The sequence below is a fragment of the Hibiscus syriacus genome, unplaced genomic scaffold, assembly GCF_006381635.1.
Source record: "Hibiscus syriacus cultivar Baekdansim isolate YM2019G1 unplaced genomic scaffold, ASM638163v2 tig00110704_pilon, whole genome shotgun sequence".
NCBI classification, from domain to species: Eukaryota; Viridiplantae; Streptophyta; class Magnoliopsida; order Malvales; family Malvaceae; genus Hibiscus; species Hibiscus syriacus.
The window spans coordinates 3681-28899 of NW_024062830.1; the positions used below are offsets into that span (position 1 = coordinate 3681).

The 25219-nt window shown below is 31.5% G+C and overlaps 2 protein-coding genes and 2 pseudogenes across 3 annotated transcripts; all 4 read left to right on the plus strand.

Annotated features, from left to right (window-relative positions):
* Positions 1-10293: 10293 nt before the first annotated feature.
* On the plus strand, positions 10294-13578 carry LOC120138672 (annotated as a pseudogene).
* A 967-nt stretch (positions 13579-14545) lies between these two features.
* LOC120138646 lies at positions 14546-18026 on the plus strand (annotated as a pseudogene).
* Positions 18027-18694: 668 nt separating this feature from the next.
* LOC120138651 (60S ribosomal protein L35a-1-like) lies at positions 18695-20319 on the plus strand. Of its 2 annotated transcripts, none has more exons than XM_039154077.1 (5): positions 18695-18827; positions 18971-19006; positions 19338-19566; positions 19647-19689; positions 20012-20319. In XM_039154077.1, exons 1-4 carry the CDS (start codon positions 18796-18798, stop codon positions 19686-19688), a joined length of 339 nt encoding a protein of 112 aa, XP_039010008.1. In that variant the 5' UTR covers positions 18695-18795; the 3' UTR covers position 19689; positions 20012-20319. The 2 variants fall into 2 exon arrangements, with proteins under 2 accessions (XP_039010008.1, XP_039010007.1); XM_039154076.1 differs by having other exon boundaries at positions 20068-20291.
* Positions 20320-22035: 1716 nt separating this feature from the next.
* On the plus strand, positions 22036-24994 carry LOC120138648 (probable sugar phosphate/phosphate translocator At3g11320). Its single transcript, XM_039154074.1, has 4 exons — positions 22036-22832; positions 23716-23819; positions 23939-24167; positions 24469-24994. The coding sequence occupies exons 1-4, from the start codon at positions 22392-22394 to the stop codon at positions 24613-24615; spliced, it is 921 nt and encodes a 306-aa protein (XP_039010005.1). The 5' UTR covers positions 22036-22391; the 3' UTR covers positions 24616-24994.
* The last annotated feature ends 225 nt before the right edge of the window (positions 24995-25219 follow it).

The following is a 25219-nucleotide window of genomic DNA, read 5'->3' on the forward strand; positions in this document are numbered from 1 at the left end:
TTATGTTATTTTTTATAAAAGAAAATGTAATATAAGATTTTCATGTGCTTAAAGTTTATTTTGGAGTTTGAGTTCAAGCTTAAACTTAGCTCAAGTTTGAACATCAATCGAGCTAAGTATGAGAATATTTCATATTCAAGTTTTTTTTAGCTTGAGTCGAGCTTGACAATTTTAAATGCACGAGCTTTCAAATCGAGCTCAACTTTAAGCTTTTTTGAGTGAAGTCAAACTTAACAATACTCAACTCGTTTACAACTCTAATCTTGCATACGAGCTATGGTATCATTTGAACTGATTGTTGAGAAATCTTCAACTCATTTATAAAAAATCTAAAATATATTATCCGTAGGTTGAACTCTTAATAATCAATATTAATAGTTTGATTGATTATCATGTAAATAATACTTCGGAAACTTTTTATAAAAAAGTTGGAGATTAATACTAATTTATAATGTATTATGGGTTGCGAAAGAAAGAAAGAAAAATTTTAGGTAGTCTGAAGTGATTACAAGATAATATTTGTATAGAATCTTTTTTAGTCATTAACAACATACACCTTATAAATACAATTATTGAACTCAAGACCTCTAGAAAAATAATACACTTAATACAAATCATGTTGGATTACAAGGTTTAATTGTCCAGGATCATTTGGTTTTTTGGTGAAAAAATGTTTCTGGGTATTGAATTTGATGCTAGAAAAGATGATGATGTTGGTGATCTTAATGCAAATCATGTTGGAGTTGATGTGGTAAGTCTTGAATCTGTTAAAGTTTGTGATTTATCGTCTTTGAATCTGAAGTTGAACAATGGGGAACCATTGAAATCTTGGTTGATTATGATTCAGGCTCTAAGATTTTACAAGTTAGATTGAGTAAATCCGGTGCAAAACGACCTTTCAATCCGATTCTAATGTATCGTATGGATTTTTTAGAAATGTGGGGTGATAAAGATGTTTATGTTGGTATAATATCAAGTAATATTGATGAATCTTCACATGGTACTAGTAGTAGTAGCAATGTGTATTCATGGAGTTTTAGAGTTAGGCATGTTTCGAGTTCGATGCATTCATTTCCTGCCGAATCCGCAACGTATTGTGGATAAGGACAGTGATGAATTTAGATCAGGGGAAAGTGAATTTTGTGCATTGACATTCTTAGTAGGGTTGATCTTCGGTACCGGGTGCGGAGCCTTGTTTGCATTCGTGATCCTGTTTATGTGGGCGATTTTAGTTAGTAGGCACACGGTCTTCCCCATCGGGAGTCAAGCGAGTTCCGAAGAGATAAGGTACGAGAAAATTGATGTTATCATAGAGAATGACAATCAATTTGATAAGAATTAGTAGACGAAAACTTATATATAGTTAGCGTGTGATCGTCGTCACTGACTTGTGTGACAAGCTAATGTATTTTTGCTGTTGTGCACTGCTCTGTATGTATATAGCCTGTAATGCAATGCAGTCATTGCCTTTTGCAAGATCTGTTGCTTCGATTTGAGTTGAATCTTTAAATGTTTCTTTGAGTTCAAGAATCGTCGTGTCGGGGAAAAGAGCGGGAAAATGGAGGAAAGAGTTATGTGCCATGAAAGAAATGTTTCATCTGAGAAGTTCCTTATGAATGTATTGTGCTTTAGCTTTTGATTCACACAGCAAGTGTTCTAGTTTTTTAAGAAGCTTATATTGTCCGAAATCTATATACGACATGCGATCGGTTTACGGAAACTTGTCTATTCTTTCATCAACAGAAGTATATAAATTTGATTATTTGATTCATTGTATCGGGTATATACTCGTATCCGATATCTATAGTTCGGTCTTATTGATGAATTTTATATGATTAATGGTATCTATTGTCTTTTGACTAGTAAGTTGTTACAGCCTGAAATCTTGTTTGCTTTTATTTCAATGTAAACTTAATGTTTAGTTGCCCTTATTTAATTTGTGAAAGTTATTGTTCCATTGTCATGGAGCTGAGAGTCCATTGTGGAACATAAGAAGATATTAAATACACATATTAAAGAGGCTTGTTGCATTTAGAACTATAACTCACTTTGATCCTCATTAATTTTTACCTATTCCAGTTAGACTTCTTCATGGTCGGCCCAAACCCAATCCAATGTCACAAACTTGCAGTTTTTTCTATTATTTTTTAGACATAATGTTAAAATTAACCCTCAACGTTTATCAAAATTATCATTTTGTCTCTTATTCTATTTTTTTGGAGCATTTTAGCTTCTAACTTTTTATTTTTGGGCAAAAATGTCCCAACATTTGATAAATTAGTCACTTTGTCCCTTATTTTTTTTCTGGGGCATTTTAACCATCAACATTCCATTTTAGGTTAACAACGGCACTATTTTGGAGCGTCAATCGTGTGTTAACTAATAGTTTTTATCTATAGAGGGAGTTTTTTCCCTAAAGGGAAATGTTGAGAGGCCAAAATGCTCAAAAAAATAGGGGCCAAAATGGTCATTTTGGTAAACGTTGTGAACTATTTTTGATATTATGTCTATTTTTTATTACACTTTAAATTGTGGGTTTAATCTTTATATTTTAATATTATTATTTTTTAATTTATGCTTTTAAAATTTAAAATTCTAAATATATAAGAATTAAAACCTATAATTTATACATAGTCAATGGGCGAGGACGACAAGCAACCAAGACGATATTGTCCATAGAAAAAATAGAAACAAGATTTTACATTAGGGTTGCATACTTAAGAACTTATATTATAAATTTAAGGAGTATAATATTAGATTATCAATAATAAATATAAAATATATAATTTTAAGATTAATTAAGTTTGATTATTAATTTTGTAAATCGTTTTTAAGTTAAAAATGCATTTTAAGTATTAATAATTAGTTTCATTTAGTAAAATAAATTTAAAAATAGATTACGTGTAAAGAAAATTTTATTACTCGGGAACCAATGTTTTAAAGAACTTTTTCTAAAACAGAAAAGGTTGATGTGGCAATTAATTTCAAGTTAACACGTTATTAAGCAACGTGGACGACACGATATAAGCGTCAAGGTATAACAAGCCTTGAATGGTGTCTTGTAAATATTTACATTATAGTTTTATATCTGTCATATTTATTTTATAATTTGTTCGAATTAGTTGTTATTTTCTATAATTTTTTTAAAATTTAAAATTAAATTATTTTCTTAATAATATAATATATTAGAGTGAATTTACGCGACCCGACTTTTGGAGATAAGATTTGAATCCACCTGAAATAAATATACATTTTGAAAATATATTTCTTTTATTCAACAAAAATATGGATCTTTACACCAAAGAAAGCAAAACTCGAGAAAGTGCCATTGATGGTGCTCAAAGCGAGGCATGGAAATAATTATTACAGCCAACAAAACTGCTGATAAACATTACAAGACAAGGGACAATATCAGCCATGTAAAATAATTCATCATTATCCCCCAACAACACTTGTCAGTAAAACTAAAATCATAATCAAACTTCCTTTAAAATTATATTTTAATTTCCAAATTTTAAAATTTTTAATATATAATTTTAAAAATCTGTACCTTCAACGTAAAATTATACGTTTATATATATAATAATAAGCCATAGTCCAATAAAACTTAGACATTAAATGTAACCATCAGAAAATTGATAAATTATATGTTATGATTTTTTTTTAAAGTTTTCTAATGATTGAATGTTAGTATAATTGTTTATAAATGTGTATGTAGTTATGATAGGTCTCAATAATCACTGTCCATAATAGATAAACAGTTGATTATAAAATATATACTTTTTATGATGAAGATTAAACACGTAATTATATAATTAATAGATAAGATAAACATTCATATACAACTTCACACCTGTGATATATAAATGTACATTGAAATATATTACTTTGTTATAATGTAATATTTGTTTAAATTTTTTTTAATTGTTAATAATATATATATCCTCCAAATATAACTGTTCAAATTCGAAATTTTTAGTGAAAAATATTTTTTTTTATCATTGAAATCACTTAATAAATTTTAAGGTACACTACTCACTATATCTCTTTAATACACATTTTTGTATAGTTCTAATTTATTTAATACTCATTTTCTATTAGCTTAAATTCTCATTGCTTTGAAAATACATAATATCTTATATTGATTTAAGGTCAATCGTATCTTTTTAATAATTTAAAATGATTAAAATGTAATATTTATTTATATGTACACACTTTATAAATATAATTATTTGTATTAATATCTCTAAAAATAACAATATTTTTTAATTAATGAGGTCGCTAGATGAACTCATTTTACATTACTTTTAAAAATATGATAAAATTGTTGATTTAATATTTAATTTTATATAATGTTTTCAAAAAGTATGATAAAATTTTATTTAATTTAAAACTGAGGAGTTGAATATAAGGTTGTAGAAGGTGCCAAATGTCCAAATCAATTCGAGAGAGAGAGAGTTAGGGGACCCTACAACATTCCTTTGTGGCCCATAAAGAAAGTCTCCCGAATTGATGGATACATTTAACCATATAATATAACACCAATTATATGGTTGCATTTGTCCTCTAAAAGTCTCAATTCAAAATGACTTTAAATGTCCATTTAATTTTTGAGACTAGGTCAATAAATTTTACAGAATTATAATAAAATAATTATTAATATTATTGTATTATTATATTTTAATTACTATTTTATAACCGTTAAAAATATTTGATAATTTTAAAATCTTAATTATTAAATAATCATTTGAATATGATTTGATGAATTTTAATACAATTTATCCTTTTTTTCAATGGTTATGTGTAATTTTCAGTTGCGTGATACTATTCGTTGTTTTTGCCGACTTGCATTTTTCTCTTTTGCGTGATTCATTTGGGTTTCGTTTTCAAGTGCGTATCCCCTTTTTTACTCTCTCTAACTTTCGAGATTATTTCATTCAAAAAATAACTTTCGAGATTATATTAAAAATTGGTAAACTACACAACTCATCACTAAATTATCTTATCACTATTAATTTAATCACTTAAATTTAAAAAAATCAATTTAATCACTTAACTTTTGCATCGCCATCTCCCCCTAATCCACTAGTTATGAACTCTCTATTACGGTCACCACTAATCCGCTAGTTATTAACTCTTTGTTCCGGTCACCACCAACACCTTAGGTAAGACATTCGTCTCTTTTTCCCTCAATTGCTTACACATATTGAATCCGACACACACCCGATGCCTTACACTTCTCTAAACGCTTGCCCTTACTCTTGTGATTTTTTTGGGAGGTTTTTTGTTGGCTTAAGATGAATGAGTGTTTATGGGTTGAGGATTATGAGAGTTTAAAGAGTTTGGTTTCTTGTTTAGGCTCATGGAGGGTGTCAGGGTACGATTGAAGGGTGTGGACGATAAGAGTGAAAAATTGAGTTTGAGGTTTGAAAATTGGAGATGAGGAATTAGTGTTTGTATATGAGTATTTTATTGTTTTATTTCAAAACATATATGTCATTAAATACTAATAAATATATCATATCATAGAAAAATACTAATAAAATAATCCATGTTATATAGTGACTAAAACATGAGCAATTTGAAAATTAAGTGATTAAATTAAAAATTTTAAATTTAAGTGACCAAAATAAGAAAGAAGATGATTGAGTATGAATGGTGTAGTTTAACCTTAAAAATAAAGTAGATTTTAAAGTTTCATTTTATATTCTATTTGTTCGGATAATCGGCGTTTTTCCCGAAAAATCATCCTTTTAATTTAATATTATCGATCAGGCATCAGTCATACTATATTTTTCGATCTAACAACATTTACAGTAAGGCGCCCCTGCATCGCGTTATAAGCTGATTTGGCGTCACATGGGGTAAGGCGTGCCCCCTGAGGCGCACCTTATGCTGACATAGATACGCGTATGTATGGCGCGAGACAAGGGTCGCGCCTTAAGCCACGTAAGATATAGCGCGGGGCAAGGGCCGCGCTATTCAATTATCTCAATTATCAAACATGTTATTTTCCCAAACTTCTCGGCTTTAAGGCATCATCTCTCGGCTATAAATAACCGTCTCCCGTAAACTCTCTTACCAACAATCCTTTCAATAAGTAAATAACATCCGACAATCATCTTATATTTGATTTAGAAGTTTGCTCGATCTTTTGTTATAAGGTAATTTTGTTATAATATTTATTTTATAGTTATATATGATTATTTGAAAAAATATTATATTGATTGTTTTCAATTAATTTATGTGTTGTAGAATTAGAAAGTGGGAGCATAAGTCGAAATATTTTTGCGGTGCATGTAATAATATAAAATTATATTATTTAAATTATTTACGTTTATGTGTAAAAAAATTATTCTGTTATATTTTGGTCATATATTATTTATTTAATCAGGTTTGTTTCAGTTGTTTTTTTTGCAGATATAATATTGTTGTACTTTTAAACTCTAAGAATGACGTGACTTTTAGCTATTTTTTATTATGATGGAGAAATTCAAGAAGATGAAACCGGCGGGTTATTTATAAATACTATAAATAAATTATACCTTAATAATAGAATATAAGAGTATTTGAAAGAAGTTGAGATAATTTGGTATGATGAAAGTGATTGAGAATTGAAATATTTATAGGGAGGGATGGGTGTCAACGGGCGGGGATAATTTGGTAATTAAAGGTATAGTGCAAGGCAGTGTCAGCATAAGGTGCGTAGCAGGGGGCGCGCCTTACCCCACGTGACGCCAAATCAGCATATAACGCGGTGCAAGGGGCGCGTGATCGGGAAATATAATCTAACTGGTGCCTGATCGGGAATATTAAATTAAAAAGATGATTTTTTTGAAAAAAACACCTGAATAATCTAAATCAAATATTCTAAAAATATTATGAAGATAACTCTCTCAAACTATCATGTTTCATTATAACGTAAGGATTTAACTCTAAATCTTATCGAGAAGAACATCACTATATTAATTAATTTTTATATATAATTTTAAACTATTGAATTCTTATTATGATTTTAACTTGAGCCCAATGTACTTGTAATGATGTAGAAATATTGGTCCAATTGATAGAACAACCACCAACTATAACAAAATACATTGGAGATAAAAAGTAAAAACTCTTTAATTTTTTATATTTATTTTTAATTTATATTTAAGATTTATGATTGTCTCTTTTAATAATTTATTTTTTAATAGTACATATACCTTATCATTATATATTTATAAAAAAACAAATTGATATCGTAATTCATCTTTTAAAAATCCATTGTAAAAATATATTTATTCGTATTTAAAATTTGAAACTATCTCTCTCAATGATTCAAGTTCTCTTGATAAGAACATAATTTAGTGTACTTACCGTCTTACCCAATTGTATATTTGGATAACCGTAATAACTTATAGTTCCATTGATAATTAGACGTACGTTTACATTTTGATTTTTTTAATTAATATTTTTTTAAATTTTTTTATATAATTATATAACTATAATTTGTATTATTAAACATGACATATAAAATTTTAAATTACATTGATAAATATTCTCTTATACGTTGAGAATTGATATGATAACGTGCTTTCATAGCCAAGTGATTACCCTTTTGATATTTGGGAAACAATATCTTGATATTTTCTCCGATTAATACTCTTGTTTTTCAACGTTTATTTTATTTTATATTTAAATTGTAACTTATCAATGTAATTAATAATAATCAATATTCAATTCAGAAATTTCATCTTTGAAAAATCTCTTATGGAAAGATATTTATTAGCACATGGCGGGGGACATTAGAAATTTATTTGATGGAAGTGTTAATTGATGCATTGTGCTTCAAGATCAAATACAATTTATTGATATTTAATTGGTGTATATCAAATTCCTTACTATAATCATTCATATTTGATATATTAATCGAATAATTCAGATCATAATATAAATTACGTCTACAGAGTGTGTGTATGCCGTTGTCAATTGATTAAAAAAACTATGAACAAATACTACATTTGTAATCACCACACACAAACAACAATAATAATATATAAATTTATTGTAGGAGCTATCGTCTCAAAAATTTTTTTATAAAAATGCCAATATTTAAATCATTAATTATTTAAGATAAATTAAGGCGGTTGAGAAAAATATTTTTTAAAATAATCTGAATGATTAGATAATGATTATTTATAATCTTTCTTAAATATTAATAACGCACACATATATGCAATTGCTTGATAAATCTTAAAATGTAAGATTCTCCTATTAATTAATTTATTTTAATCATAAATATATTTGTGTAAAGTGTATAAATGGTCCCTTGATTATATGTCATTTTGTTAAGTTTCTTAACTATTAAAAGTTACAAAATGGTCTTATGATTATAGAATGTTTTTTTGTTGAGTCCCCCAACTATTAAAAGTTTCTAAAATGGTCACTCACTATTTTATGTTCCATACTCGACATTTTGTTAAAATTTGATGATCGTTGAATTGGACTTAACTTGAAGATTGAGATATGATTAAATCATATTTAATGATGTTTGGCATCGCCGTTACTTTTAAGCTTAGCTTGACAACATAATCTTTGAAGGACTAGCTCAATTACATAATGTAAACGAGAGCCGACCCACGGAAGCTGCTCTCAACCAGGCATTGGGGGCAGCCTACTATCTCACCTCCCCCTAATCACATTGCATATGGGAATAAGGTTTGTTGTTATTGTTGTTGTTGTAGTCAACAAGTTTACGTCTAACTTAGACGAACGCCAACTTTTCAATGAATGACGGTAATGACCATTTTGTAACTTTTAATAGTCAAGTGATTCAAAAAGAAACATCTTATAGTTGAGGGATTAATTTGTTATTTTTAATAGTTGAGAAACTTAACTAAGCAACACCTTATAAACATAATACCATTTGTATACTTTACCCCAATATATTTTATTGTTTATATTTAGAGTTTTTTATTCATTTATAGTCAGAGTTTTTAATCATTCTCTCAACCATTTAAATTGTTTTAAGGAAAATATAATATACTTTATCATTTTAATTTTAAAATATTTTTTTAAAGTAATGTTAATTTTAAGAAAATATAATATAACTTATCATTTTAATTTTAAAATATCTTTTTAAAAGTAATGTTACACACGCCTTATTTCATAGATTTTAAATTCTTTAGTGCTAGATTTAACTTAAAATTTGTTGTTGTAAATGAAAATAAATTAAATTAGAAAGTTGTTTTTATAATATAATCGACAATTCTATTAAAATAAAGAATAAAGTATATTATATATGATTAACTATGTTCAAATGATTAAACTTGTAAAAGTTACGTAATCATCTTTAAATTTATGAATATTATGAGATGATTATTAAGTTTTATTGAATCGTTAAAAAGTGGTCATTAAACTTTATCGAACTATTAAAATGCTCATTAAATTTTATCGAATTGTTAAAAAATGATTAATAAATTTATTGAAAATTTATAACTACTATAACATTGTAGACTTTAGGAATGGATCAAGGAAGACATGTGGGGCAGTTGCCCCCTAAAAATTTGAAATTCTTATATTTTATATATTTTCTTTATATTTTCTATTGATAATATATTTTTATTCCTCCTAAAAAATTTAAGTTCATCCCTCCTAAAAAGTTTAAAATTCATCCCCTAACATAAATATTGGGTCTATCCATGATTGCAATGATCATTTTGTGAGAGTTTAATAAATACAATATCATTTTATAATTTTTGACAGTTTAACAGTCAAAATGATCATTTAAATATAGTTTAATTACCTAATATGTAATTTGCCCTAAAATAAATATTGACGAAAAGGTAAAACCCCATAAAATATTTTTTTTATTTTTAGTTGGCTAAACTACATTTTCAGTACTCAAACTATCACTTATTTTTAATTTTTGTCATCTACCTATTTTTTCTTCAAAATCATACATAACTTTAGTTTTGGTCTCCTCTCGTTAAAAAATTAACGATGATATTGATGCAACACTATAAGATAATGTCATATCATCATTGAAAAATAAAAATTCATATCAATAATTATGTTAAATTTTTACGGTAGGTAACTAAAAATGAAACTGAAACGTAACGTTAGGCATGATTTTAAAAAATAGTTGGGTGACCAAGTATAACAAAATTAATAGTTTAGATACTAAACTTGTAGTTTACCGTTATTTTTGTAATTTTTTTTTTTTGGATAATTCGTTATTTTTGTATTATATATACGTGTTTGTGTGTGTATATATATATATATATATATATATATTTGTGGATTTGTGTGCTTAAAGAAGAAAAACTTAGAGAGATCAGTTACCGAGACATTACTTTCCCGCACCAAACAAGAAGACTGAATTTGTTTCTTTAACCAAAAAGACCCAGATTTTACTTCGCTTTGATCCTTTGCCAAAAACCCAGAAATTTTCCATTACTGGGAATCAAACTTCTTTCATTGACTTTGCTAAGTTCTGACATCGAATTCAATAACATAATCACATACAACAAATAAAAGAAGAAGAAGAAGAAGAAGAAGGTTTAATCCCCAATCAGCAACCATGGCGTTCATAGATATATTTGCAGAAGAGAAAACACGAAGACCAACAAGATCAAACTGTTTGGCTCTTCGCGGAAGAAGGAAAAGAAGAGCCAAACATGGTGGAAGAAAGCAGAGATGAACCCGAGGATGATAAGTTGACTGTTAAAGTCCCTGAAACTGCTCATCAAATAAGCACTGGTAAATTTCTAATCCTGGGTTTTATTTTAATTTGATTGCAACACATTGTTTAATTCTGTGATATTTTTTTGGATTTCAACGCTTTTTCTCGTTCTTCCTCGTATTGTACTGTATTTGCTGCTACACTTTTTTATCTTTTCTTTGTTTGTGGCATTTTCATACTGTTTTGGGGTTTTTCTTGGGAGTTTTCGTTGTAATCATTAAGCGATTTAAATTATAGTTGCGATTCTCTTGCGTTTCACGGTCGCATATATAACAAATGCTAATACGATCATCTACACAATTTATTGTAAATTATAATAATTTTAATTATTGCAATATACTGTTGATTTTTCATAAATTTTTTTCGTAATGGAACAATAACGGTAATAGCTGTCGTTATTGGCGCAATTAACCGCTATCTGTTAGTTAGGACCGTGCTCCACTGTTATTGGTGTGAATCCACTTTACACTGCAACTTTCGATAATAGTGGTTTCAGCCGTTATTGGTGTAAATCCACTTTACAATGTAACTTTCGATAACAGTAGTTTCAGCCGCCACCGCTATCGTTATATAAAGGCTATCATCTCGTTATTGGAGCGTTTTCTGGTAATCAAGGGTGAACTGAGGGAAGCTGGCGTCCCTAAAAATTATGAATTCTCAAATAATTTAAGTATTTTTTTATAATTTCTATTGATAATATATTTTTTATTTTTTAAAATTTTATAAACTTGTCGGGGTCCATTCCTGCTTGTAATAATTAAGTTCATCAATAGTTTTGATCCGATTAGGCTCCGGTTTCCGTTTTGACCTTTGTGTGTGGCTTTGCAGATTCGTGGTTCCAGGCAGGTTTTGTCTTGACCACTGGTATCAACAGTGTATTCGTCTTGGGATATTCCGGAACCATCATGGTCCCTCTCGGCTGGGTCGGAGGTGTAGTTGGTTTGCTTCTAGCCACCGCGATATCGCTACACGCAAATATGCTTGTTGCCAAGCTCCATGAATTCGAGGGAAAGAGGCATATCCGATACCGAGAACTCGCAGCTCAAATCTACGGTATGTGTTGCCTAATTAACGTTTGATGTTCTTCCTTGTCAATTTCGATTGTTGCTTGATTAGCATATTGTTTTCAACAGGCAGAGAAGCTTATTACATCACATGGGCATTGCAATATGTCAATCTGTTCATGATCAACCTCGGATCTCATTTTGGGTGGTTCCGCTTTAAAGGTAAGATCCGGATGTTAAGTTGTTCAATAGAGAGAGACGATTTGAATATAGTTTGCGATTCAGAAACCTGTAAGATACGTATTTTATGCAGGCTTTTTATGTCCTTTTCAACGAAGAGCATACCATGAAGCTTCCGCACTTTATTGCCATCGAAGGACTTGTGTGTATTCTGTTTGCTGTTTCGACGCCCCATCTGTCATCACTAAGAATATGGCTAGGATGTTCGACTGTTCTCAGCTTGATATATATCATCGTGGCGTGTGTGCTGGCAACTAATGACGGTAAGTTCGAACATTGCATTGAAAGTTATTGTAGGTACTCTGAAGTGATAATTGAATCATCGACGGAATAGTTTAAGGTTATCCTCGAGGTGAATCACTTTTGTCTTGGGGTCGAATGCTGCAGTCTAATCATTCCTTTTAATAGACCAAAATATTGATCCATGTTTCTAAGTTTGAACCATAAGAAGCTTTTAACCTTCATTTGCATATCAATTATGCATAAAGAAACCGACTCGATATTTATCCGTCATCAGTTAATCAGTCTAGTCTCATTCGAACTCCGATATTCTCGTTTTTGTGTTCACATTTTCTGATTTTGTTGCTGTAAGTTTATGGTTTTCTGCATTTATATGGCATTAATGATTCTCATGCTGTTATAGGGACTGAATGCCCCGCCCCGAGATTATACCATACAACAGAGATCGACCACCGACAGAATTTTTACAACCATCGGGGCATCTGCAAATCTCGTTTTTGCTTTCAATACCGGAATGCTTCCTGAAATACAGGTGGGTGGATATCCAGTTGTATCTCTATCAAATAGGAGGATTTAGCTCTAACGAATTCTTTATTTTTTCAACTTGTCGATGTTCGTTTACTGTCGCCTTCTAAACATTGTTCCCAATAACAGGCAACAGTGAGGCAACTGCAGTGAGGAATATGATGAAAGCTTTGTACTTTCAGTTCTCTGTTGGAGTTGTACCGATGTATGCCGTTACTTTTATCGGCTACTGGGCTTACGGGTCTTCAACACCTACATATTTACTGAACGGTACCAGTGGCCCGGTTTGGGTGAAGGCAGCTGCAAACATGTCTGCCTTCCTGCAATCAGTTATTGCTTTGCATGTAAGTATTCTTATTTGTATTTCCTGGTTTTCGCAAACGCCTCGACGAACCCTGATCAGCTTCCTCATTGCCATAGATATTCGCAAGTCCAGCTTACGAGTATTTGGACACTAAGTTCGGAGTTCATGGAAGTTCATTGAAAGTGAAAAACATAGCCTTCAGAATCGTAGCGAGAGGCAGCTACCTTATTGGAAGTACGCTGGTGTCGGCTCTCCTGCCTTTCCTCGGTGATTTCGAGACACTCACAGGAGCATTGAGCACGTTCCCCCTGACATTCATCCTCGCAAACCACATGTACCTCGTGGCAAAGACGAAGCAGAACAAATTGAGTTCCTTGCAACGGTTCTGGCATTGGCTCAATGTCGGTTTCTTCGGTCTCATGTCTCTTGCAGCAACGATTGCCGGTATAAGGCTAATTGCCGTGGATTCCAAGGAGTATCATATATTCGCCGATGTGTGAGTAGTAATCTGTTAAGAATAGATGAAGATGATGGGGTTGCAGATGTTGGAATTCGAACTCTGCGAGACTTCGAGTTTTCTTCTCGAGTGATTATTTTCATTTTAGATGAAGAGGATGGGGTTGTAGATATTTGAATTCGAACTCTGCGAGACTTCGAGTTTTCGTCTCTAGTGATTATTTTCATTTTGAAGAATTGTATTCTTTTCATTTGCAACCTCTGATTCAACTGTGTGTTGAGGAAGGGTTAGTATAGTATTGTTGATAGTAGCTTTACTACTATGAAGTGTGTTTATAAATAATGGTGGAAAAACTTTTTTTTTTAAATTCATTTAAGTGTTATTGGAGTAAAATTAAATGAAAAAGAAAAAGTAAGATGTTATTTGATATAAACTTTGATTTGGGTAGCTTAGACATCGTATTAAAAATGTAAAACTATCAAAATTACAAATAAATTTTAATTTTATGTAATTACATATGCAAATTGTCGATTGGATTCAACTTTTGAAAACTATTGAAGTAGCTATTAAAATAATATTATTTAATATATAAAAGATTATATTTATTTAACATGAAAATAAACGAGTACAGTTATTTTTTAAAAATATATATAATTAAATCGAGATTAAAAATTTATCTGTACAAGTGAATAAATATTAAAATTTCATGTGTATAATTGACTAAAATCAAAATTAATAAATAATATTATATATTTAAATATTAATTAGATATTTATTTTTAAAAAAGTTAAAATTATATTTATATACTTATTTAAATAATATTAAATAAATAGATTTTTAATTGTTATATTTAAATTCAAACCGAATCGTATCTAACCAAACTAAACTAAACTAAACTAAACGATCACCGGACCCGATCCAAACAGATTCAATACATATACACAAATTTCTAATTTTTTCTTCATACGATACGACGACGTATTGTATTTAAAAAGTGAAATGACAGAGTCACCTCTCTCTCTTTCTCTTATTTTCGTTTATAATTTTCCTCACGTTTCGCTCTTTTGTAATTTCCCTTTGGATCTTCTCTTTTGAGTTCTAGATTTCAATTCAGTTGAATAAAAGCATTTAAATCGCTTTTGTTTTTGAAATAAAACCCTTAAATATCAACGAAATTCGAGAAAAAGCAGTTGAAAATTGCAAAACATGTCGAGAATCAGAGATCGAACTGAAGATTTCAAAGATGCTGTGCGGCAGTCTGCGATTTCATCGGGTTTCAACGAGGTAAACAATTTTTCCCCTTTATTTCGTGTAATTTTTTTAATAATTTGAATATTCTCATTGTTTAATCTATTTTACAATTCCCCTTCAGATTTTGTTTGATTTGGATTTTTTTTGGGGTGTTGACAGGCTAAATTGGCAGCGATAATGGCGTCGTTCATAATCCATAAACCACGGAAAACGACGCCTTTTACTAAATCTGCACTTAAAACGGTTAAGTTTGGAAAACATTTCTAAATTGTTGTTTTTGTTTTTTTATGACATGGAGTTTTGAGTTTTTTTTTCTTCATATTTTTTGTTTGTTTAATTAGCTGGAGAGTATTGAAGCTTTGGATCAGTTCTTGTCAAAGCACCGTAAAGATTATGTGGATCGTCATAGAACAACAGAGCAAGAAAAGGACAGCATTGAACATGAAGTAATGCTGCATGTTTTAGTTTCATATACTATTGTGCCTTTCTTTACTGAGGAAAATTCAGCTGTTCTTAGTTTTATCAGTGACATTTTCGAAGTTTGTTTTCGTGTTCTGATTGCGTGAATTGTCTAATGATGAACAAGTGTGCGATCTCTCTTCATTATTGGGCCAGGTGTGACATGTGGTTGGATTGTGATTTGAACTTTAATGCCATGCAGAGTTAAGTTTTTAATTTCTACTGATCTAGCTCAAAGGTAGTAATGTGTTTTAACGCGGTATATATATATTTGGGATTTGCATTTAAAGTGTGAAGAATTTTTAGCTGGTTTTGGATTTGGTGTTATATGTTCTTGATCGAATGGTGCCAAATGGTAGGATGCAGATTTTGATGATTGGGTATATGTGCATTTTGCTTTTCTGCTTTGCAAGTCAAGTGGAACTGGTAGATTATAAAGTTTATAGCAGTTATTAGTTCCTAAGAGAGTGTTCGATTGCACATGGTTCTTAGTTGCTTTGATTCACCAGAAAATGGTTTTATTGTCAATTAATTAAGTTCATGATTGTGAGTATTAGATTCTTTACATCCTATGTTGTATGTCAAAATTTGATGCAGGTTACTGCTTTTGTTAAAGCTTGCAAAGACCAAATTGATATTCTAAAAAATTGTATAAATGACGATGAAGCAAGTTCAAAGGGGTGGCTGGGAATCAGGGATACCTCAAATGCTGATACCATTGCGCACAAACATGGAGTGGTATGTTTAAGTTCTTCCTGTTTATTGAGAGAAATTGGTTCTAAGACTTATTCTATTTTCTACAGTTATCTAGCTTAATTTGATTGATTAACACTGTTAATCTTGCTTCCTGGGGGTTAATAGCTCTAGTTTGTCTCCTTCCTGTTTATTGGAGCTACATGATCTTATCAAGATTCAAAAGTCCTTCATACTTTTTCTTTTCACGTTTTTACACAATAATTTCAATTTCCTTTGTGGTAATATATTATGTCATCGACATTTCTTCATTCAATAGCCTTTTATTTCTGCAATGTACTGTTTTCTTCCTCTAAGAGAAAAAACTAGCAGTATAGTTAGCTTGCTGAAAGAACATCTTTGGTTTTCCTTAACACTAGGTACTAATTTTAAGTGAGAAACTTCATTCAGTCACTGCACAGTTCGATCAGATGAGAGCTGTTCGTTTCCAAGATGCTATCAATCAATGCCAAGAAGGAAACTTAAGAGGTCGTTGGTTCAGATTCTGCAGATGCCTCTAAACCATACAGCTTGGAGCCTAGAGATACCAATGATAATCAACCCGAATCTCTTAGAGTCAAACAGGAATTACTGGATGATGAAACCCGTGCCCTTCAGGTAATCAGAATACTTATCATGATGAAACCCAAATCTCTTGTTTTTTACTGATCATGGTAATCAGAATACTTCATGGTAGAATTCATATGGCCTTTGCCTTCTACGTGGGTTCTTCTATTTTGTTCTTGCCAAACCACATAAAAAAAAATGCAGTCCAGGCCAACCTGAGGGTGGTGGCTTTTAGGCTCTGGCTGGTATGAAGGGTGGAAATTTTGTTAATCAAATAGTTAAGATTCAAAGTAAGAAAGTGGTTATGAATCTTAACCGTTTGATTAACAAATTTTCCATCCTTCATACCAAGCAAAGCCTTAAGTTTTACCCTTGCAATTTGCCACTAACCATTGAATTCTATCCAGTGAACAGCATTGCTGCCACAAGCATTTAATATTTCTTCCCATAGCAACTTAGAATACGAGCATGTTACGAAAAGATGATTTCTGGTTTCCAATGCTTCACCACACAATCAGTAATAGTTTGATAAACCCAGGAGTGTAGCCTACTCCTAGTAGGAAGTCTATCCAACGTGGCTAGCCAGGATATGAAAACATGTTTAGGTATAGAGAGCTGACCCCATATGTATGCCACGGTACCTTCTCTTTTCTATATCCAATGAGATCCCAAGCCTTAGCAGCCTTGTAACCTTACCAATCCATTTCGACTGCAGATTCATATGGCCTTTTCAATCACGCCCTTATGTAATTCGTTTCTGAACTGAAGATGCTAATTGCTCTACTTATTATTTAGGTGGAGTTGAGTAGTCTTCTAGATGCTGCTCAACAAACTGAAACTAAAATGGTGGAGATGTCTGCTCTGAATCACCTAATGTCCTCGCATGTGCTGCAACAGGCTCAACAAATAGAACATCTTTATGATCAGGTGTAAAAACATTCCCCTCGACGTTCACTTTCTCTTTACACAGCCTATATCTTTTGCTAATGTTACTGCATCACATGAATCAACTGTTTTCCTCTTTTACGTTATTAATCCATTATTACATCAAGCTCATTTATGAAACTGATTTGAGCAAGTTTGATTGTATAAACTGGATTTCCTTTATGGGATGATTGTATAGCTCGAGTTGTTCCACATAAGCTAAGAGAGAAGCATCGATAGGGCTATATGCAGTTCATTACAGTAATTGAATCAAAGCATTTCGGTATGAGATAGTGTTAACTTTATTTGTTCATCCCTAAGCATTGGTTTTCCATTTCCCCCTCTTTTAACACAACCTCAAAATCGGGACGGTCGTTTTTTTCCTTACCGCAGGCAGTTGAAGCGACAAAAAATGTAGAACTCGGTAACAAAGCTTTCTCAAGCTATCCAGCGGAATAGCGGCAGCCGGACGTTTCTCGTGCTTTTTTTCCTCGTCCTCACCTTTTCAATCTTGTTTCTTGACTGGTATAACTAAACAAATTGTACTTGTTACCATTATTTCTTTTAGTGGGAGCAAATCAAGTATTTTTCTTTTCATTTGTAGTTTACTTAAATGCATATGTTGGACACATGAATATGGAGATATACGCTTCAAAGTTTTTCGGAACACACAAAAAACTTTGGAAGCTTCTAATCAAATTTGTACCAAATATAAACTAATGATGGTTTAACAAACAATGCTTATATTTTTATTCGAATTTTATTCAATTTATAAACAAACAATGCTTATATTTTTTTAGTCCAATGACGACAACCGACGACCACAACAAAGAGAATGCATCTTTAAACCCTTTCTTCCTCTTTTGTTTTCTTGTTTTCTTATTCTTCTTTTTTTCCAAGCTTCATGGCCTTTTGGTCTTCCAAGAATGAAACTAGTTTTCAAATGAGAGTTAAAAAAGTAAAAGCTAAAGATACTTTTTAATGAAACTAAATCTCGTGGCAAATATATGACAATCAATGATTTAGCATGCCATGTCAGACGTTTCGTGAGTAATAGAGGTTAATGGCTGAAGTGATCGTTTTGTTTCAAAAAGTTAGTGACCATTTATGTAATTTTTCAAATTTTAGCGGTGATTTTTTTTTTATCCAAACTTTAATGACCGTGTAGTTTACCCTAAGAACAATGACCAAAATGCTAAGGCCCAAATCCAAACGCATATATTAATTGGGCTTGCGTACATAAATTTCAGCCACCTTATATAAATTCCGCAAATCTTTAGCACTTGTAATTAGGGTTTTAGGTCTCCGCATCGCAGCCACCTCTATCAGGATCCGAGGGACTGAAAAAAGGCTCCAGCATCCGAAAATGGTGAAGGGACGCCAAGGAGAGCGAGTCAGGTCTGTTTTGATCTTTCCATTAACCTTTTTAAAACCCTAATTTTCCATTTCATTTCCCCATTTTGAGCATATGGTATTTCAGTTCTTAGGTTTCACTTGCTGTTTTCCATTAATTTTAATTGTTTTCAACTCATTATTTGCAGGCTCTATGTAAGAGGAACCATCTTGGGTTACAAGAGGTAATGGAACCTTAAAACTTTTTTGTATTACTTCAAGCGCCATTTTTGTTTTAGGAACTAGAGAAAGATCTTCGGTAAGTTGGATATTTAACGAATATTTGAGTGAAATGAGCTTGGTGTAATCTGTTTGGAAAAGGAAAATTTAGCTTTCTGGACTTGAATTTGTGTATTGGAACAAAGGGTGTGATTGAATTTCTAGGTTTTTGGGGGACTGAAATTAATTTATTTTGTAAACTAAATTATGAACGTGTTCTGTGAAAGTACCCGAACAAAGGGTGTGATTGAATTTGGATTGGTGCTTATGATCTTGTTTGGTGCCTTTGGGTGTTAGGTCGAAGTCAAACCAGTACCCGAACACTTCACTGATTCAGATCGAGGGAGTTAACACCAAGGAGGAAGTCGCTTGGTATGCTGGCAAGCGAATGGCCTATATCTACAAGGCTAAGGTGAAGAAGAATGGCTCACACTATCGCTGCATTTGGGGCAAGGTAGCTAGGCCTCATGGTAACAGCGGTGTTGTTCGTGCTAAGTTCAAGTCTAACCTTCCCCCCAAATCTATGGTAAGTGTGTTATATCTTTGTTGACAGGCTTATGTACACTGTGCTTTTAGTCTTACATGTATATTTCGGTTCCTTTGCAGGGAGATAGAGTTAGAGTTTTCATGTACCCCAGCAACATTTGAGGTAGTGTTGATTCCCCAGTTTATGATCTTTCTTAGTTAATTTCTCGGTTTATTTTGATTTGTATACAAGGAATGACAGCATCAGTGATGATTCACATATTTACTGCATCAAGTTTAAGCCATTTGTAACCGGCATTAACATTTAACCGAACGGTATAAGCAGCTTTAGTAATTTTCCCAACTGTTGTAGTTTTTTTCGGTTTCCGATGTTGTGATCCTGATTGCTGCTATATGCTTATTTATGCCTCGTTTTAGCGATATTATGCTTACCCCCGTTTGTGAAAACATTTTGAAAACTAAATACTACTTTTTTTCTTTTGTAGAGTTGAAACAATTTGTCCAAGCTCCCAAATGTGATATTTTTCTTCTTTCCCTGCTGTTGTCTCTAGATGCTTGACGCCATTCGGTTGACGATCCAAGTGACTCTCGCCCTTCCCAAACTTTTTCAATGCCGTGTGTTGTTCTGGCTCTTTACAACGGTAGATGGAACTCTGCTTTTGTCTGAATATTTCTTCTATCTCGGATTTTTAGACATTTGTTGATCGACTTTGATGTATTGGTTAATCAATTATTCATGAACTGAATAGCAAGTTTTGAACTTCATGGGGATTGCATATTATTAATTTGTTTTCTTTCAGATAATTAAATATGTTTTCTACCTGTTCATATTAGCCCTCGATACATGCGTTAAGGTTCGATTCATGGTAGTTTGATGGTTGAAGTTTTTCAAGAATTTTTTTGAAATTTCGAGCTAAGAAGAATGTTCGACAATATCAATATGAAGGTGATACAACATAATTGTTATATACTTATAATTCAAGTGAATTACACCTTACATAAAGCATGCATGTGGACGTAATAAATCGAACAAGAAGAACACTCAAAGTGAATGAAGTTTATTTTTTATTTTATTAATTTAATTCTATTAAAAGAAGGTTGAAGTATACAATTGATATTGATTATGATACGTTGTTTTATTGAATTTCATGTTATTAAAAGTTATAAAATATTATAAAATAATTTTTTGATTATAAGGTGTTTTATTGAATCTTTTTATTATTAAAATTGTAAAATAATTATTTAACTAATCATATATTTAAAGATCGACGTTTTAAAAAAAATAACGGTTATTTGAACTTGATGTTATCATATTAATTGAGATACAATAATCGTTTGAGATTCTAAGATCAAATTTTAGTGTGTATATCATAGTAAAATTAACGTTTAGCTTAGATTATCGTGAATTTTTTTAACGAAAAAGGATGAGTTTAGAACATATGAAGAGTTGTGTAATCATTTTACAACTTTTAATAGTCCATCAACTTACTGTTAAGATTAAAAAACTCTTTGTGCACTTTACCCTTGAAAGAATTCAAGTTTGATTGTTGACTCATAAATTGTTATGAATCTTGTATATATAATATTCATGATCAACCGTTACCACATTTTATTGTTGCCTTAATTAAACTAAAGGAAGCATGAAATACATGAATGCATTTTCTTTAAAGATTAATTAGTTCACAATTAAAAAAAATGGTGTTACGTATATATTAATTGGCAATTTCATTTAATAATTACATCACAAATATAATGAAAAATAAATACATATTTTAGAATAATTTCTTACAATTATCTTTCTTTCCATATGAAATCACAAAACCACTTTGATTTTAATTTTTTTAAATCTCAAAGACTTACAAGTCAAAGTTAGCTTTCCTTTGTCCATACATTTCCCACTAATTTAACATTGAACCTTCAAGCAAATCCCTCAACAAAAAGAAAAATAAGAGATTTATTATATATGAATATGATATTTTTTTTAAATTAATATTTGAAATTAAAAATTAAATCGAGATTTAAACTTGAGACAAAAATAATTAAATTTCATTTTTAAAAATAAGAGTTAATTGTATCATATATCATCAAATTTTGACCATCATTCTAAATTGGTCCCTGATTTTTTTAATATTTCAATTTCATCTCTAAATTATGGCTCAAATTGTAAATTGATCCTCAAACTTTTAAACATTTCAAATTTATCCTTAAACTATGACCCTCGTTCTAAATTGATCCCGAAAGTTTTGAAAATTCTAATAATGTCCCCCTAAATCATTCAAAAATTTAAGGATAAAATTAGAACATCTAAAAGTTTGAGGATCAATTTGAAATGAGAGTCATATTTTGAGAACATCTAACACGATTATCTAAAAAAAGAACCAGGTTTATATCAATTTATATACTAAATCAAAATAAAATAAATTTCGATAATTAATCAAGATTAATTAATAATAATCCCCTCCCATGAATAAATTAAAAGAAAATACAAATGCGTTTACCTTCTCTTCTTTAAAATCCTTCTTGCATTTCTATTTTTATTATTGTTCTTCTCTCAATGAAATTTGCAGAGAAATATCCACATTCTTTCCCTTTTATCTTCTTCAAAAACCTGATCTTTCCCCGAATTTTAGTCAAAATTAGAAATTTTCTTCTATTTGCAGTACCTTGATTTGGTAATGAGGAGCCTGAAACCTTGAATTAGAACCTTGGAAGTTAATTTCATCAAATTATTACCCAAAAATCCATTTTTTTACAAGAAAAGAACCGTATAATTTCCCAGATCCATCTTCATATAATTCCAATTCCCTTCTAATTTTCAAAACCCAGCGTTTTTCAAGATACCCAAATCCTCAAAACGCCTGAAAAATGAAAACCAATTCGAGATTCTTCACGATCGGGCTAGTAACATCCTGGTACTCATCCAACATTGGTGTCTTGTTGTTGAACAAATATTTACTGAGCAATTACGGCTTCAAATACCCAATCTTCTTGACCATGTGTCACATGACGGCTTGTTCTTTGTTGAGCTACATCGCCATTGCATGGATGAAGATGGTCCCCATGCAGACGATTCGATCCCGGGTTCAGTTCCTGAAGATCTCGGCCTTGAGTATGGTCTTTTGTGTGTCGGTTGTGTTTGGGAACATCTCTTTAAGGTTCCTCCCGGTGAGTTTTAACCAGGCCATCGGCGCTACGACGCCGTTCTTCACGGCGGTTTTCGCTTACTTGATGACGTTGAAGAGGGAGGCTTGGCTTACTTATGTTACCCTCATCCCTGTTGTTACTGGGGTCATCATTGCTAGTGGGGTATGTATTTTGGCTAATCTTTGGCTTCATTTTTTTGCTTTTATTTTCTTGGTTTCATAGGATTTTGATTTAATTTTGCTTTAATTTTGTTGAAATTTGTGTTGGTTTGGTTTCTTAAATTTCTATTGGAAATGTTAGCTCCTTTATTGTGTGTGTTCATGGAGAATTTAGATGGAATGTGGAAAGGATTCGCTTTATTTTTATTGAATTATGTTGGATTTATATGTTTCCGAAATTGAATTGATAATATAGATAGCGAAATAATGTGGGAATCTGATGCTAGTTCCCTCCATTTGAATTAAGCTAATATGATTATTTTGATGTGACATGAAAGGTTCAAGCTTCAAATTATTCTCTAGTTATAAACCATTCGTCGATAGCTGAACGTTTGCCGCACGAAAAGGTTGAGTACGAGTAGATGATAAGCTAGAAACTTAGAATTATGATCTGAGTTATTTGCTTTAGTTTCTATTCAATTGCTGAAACATGTAAGATTTAAAGTATATATCTTGTTATTTGGAACTTTTAGGAATGCACCGGATTTTCAGCTTAATTTGGAGGTTTTTAAATCATAATTATCACAATTTGTGGATTATCTTTTTCCTTTTTCTTGGTTCGAAACTTCTAATGAATGATTAAATCGTAAAGTTTGAAATGTCTTTGTTTTGTTTATGATTCATCGATGCTTCTCGTATACCTCGCTTCTCTATTGTATATTTGTGTGTTTCGTTTGTTGTATTTAGAAGTGTGTGGTCTGGACTCTTGCGGCTTTAATCGATTATAAAAACCTTCAGATGTCCTGCATTATTCTTGTTATCTGCTTTTTAGTTTAATTAATCTGTTAGAATTGATCGTTATCATTCATTTTCTTCCATGGCCATAGGGTGAACCGAGTTTCCATCTATTTGGTTTCATCATGTGCATTGCAGCTACTGCTGCAAGAGCTCTCAAATCTGTTTTACAAGGAATTTTACTTTCTTCCGAAGGGTGAGAAATTTTTTATGCCTTTGCTTCTGTGTTGCGGTGAATGGCATAAGTTATATGTATTTACGTGAAGTTCATAGATTAGAAATGAGCGCTGAAAAGTTCTTGTAATTTTATTTTAGCGAGAAGCTGAATTCCATGAACCTCCTCCTCTACATGGCTCCCATAGCTGTTGTATTTCTACTCCAGGCAACGCTCATTATGGAAGAAAATGTGGTCGGTATTACCGTTGCCCTTGCCAGAGATGACGTCAAGATCGTTTGGTATCTAATATTCAATTCAGCGCTTGCGTACTTTGTGAATTTGACCAACTTTTTGGTCACGAAACACACCAGCGCCCTCACTTTGCAGGTATGACATGCGTGATACTTATGTCCGGCTTTTATCTAACTGTTTGGCTTTTGGGAAATTTGCTACTTTTGGTTTGCTGTCTTTCCTTATAAAGAAAAAAAGAGATGGATCGTGTGAACCCTTTATGCACCATGAAATTAAATTGGCATAAGTAGACTTACTAGATTATGAATTTTTCATATGAATAGCCGTCGCCGGTAATTTCATGCACACGTTCCTTTATTTTGGTATCACCGGTGCCGATATTTGAACTTGCAATAATTTTAAGCTTTTCGAGATACTTAGGTTTTTGCTCTTGCAGGTTTTAGGAAATGCAAAAGGAGCTGTAGCTGTGGTGGTTTCGATTTTAATTTTTAAAAATCCAATCTCTGTTACCGGAATGCTCGGCTATACTCTCACAGTATCTGGGGTCATACTCTACAGCGAAGCCAAGAAACGAAACAGATGAGGCCATCATCGGGGAACACGATACGTGCGTGAACGGTCATAAATTTCGTTTCCATTTTCGCAAAGAACATCAACAATGTTCAAAGAAGAAAGTTACGGCAATGCGGTAGCGAATGATGACATTGATTTTTCACCTTAGATTCTTTTAAATTTTCCCTGGAAAATTCGGGAAACCGGTTTTTCTTCTTTATCGGCTCGGCTGCCGGACTAATCGAGCATTCGGAAACTCAAATAAGTGACTTATTTGGTCTCATTTTTATGTTTTTTTATTCATTCAGGAAAAAGAAAAGGTTGTAGAATTGATCTTTACAGTTACACAGATTTATCTGTTATTAACATTTCTAATATTGATTATTAATGAAAAAACCTCATAATTGTACTCATTTTTATTGTCTAATGTGTTGATGTTAGTGTCTTTATGTGCGGATTTCATGGACGATGGATTCGTGCATTACACAGAATTTCTATCAAAGAGTACTAAATGATCTAACATTATATGTCATACATGCATGCATGACATGTATGTTAGATCATTTAGGGGCATATATCACATCACAATATTATCAAATATATTTATAAATTTATTAACCTTTTTAATAATTTTT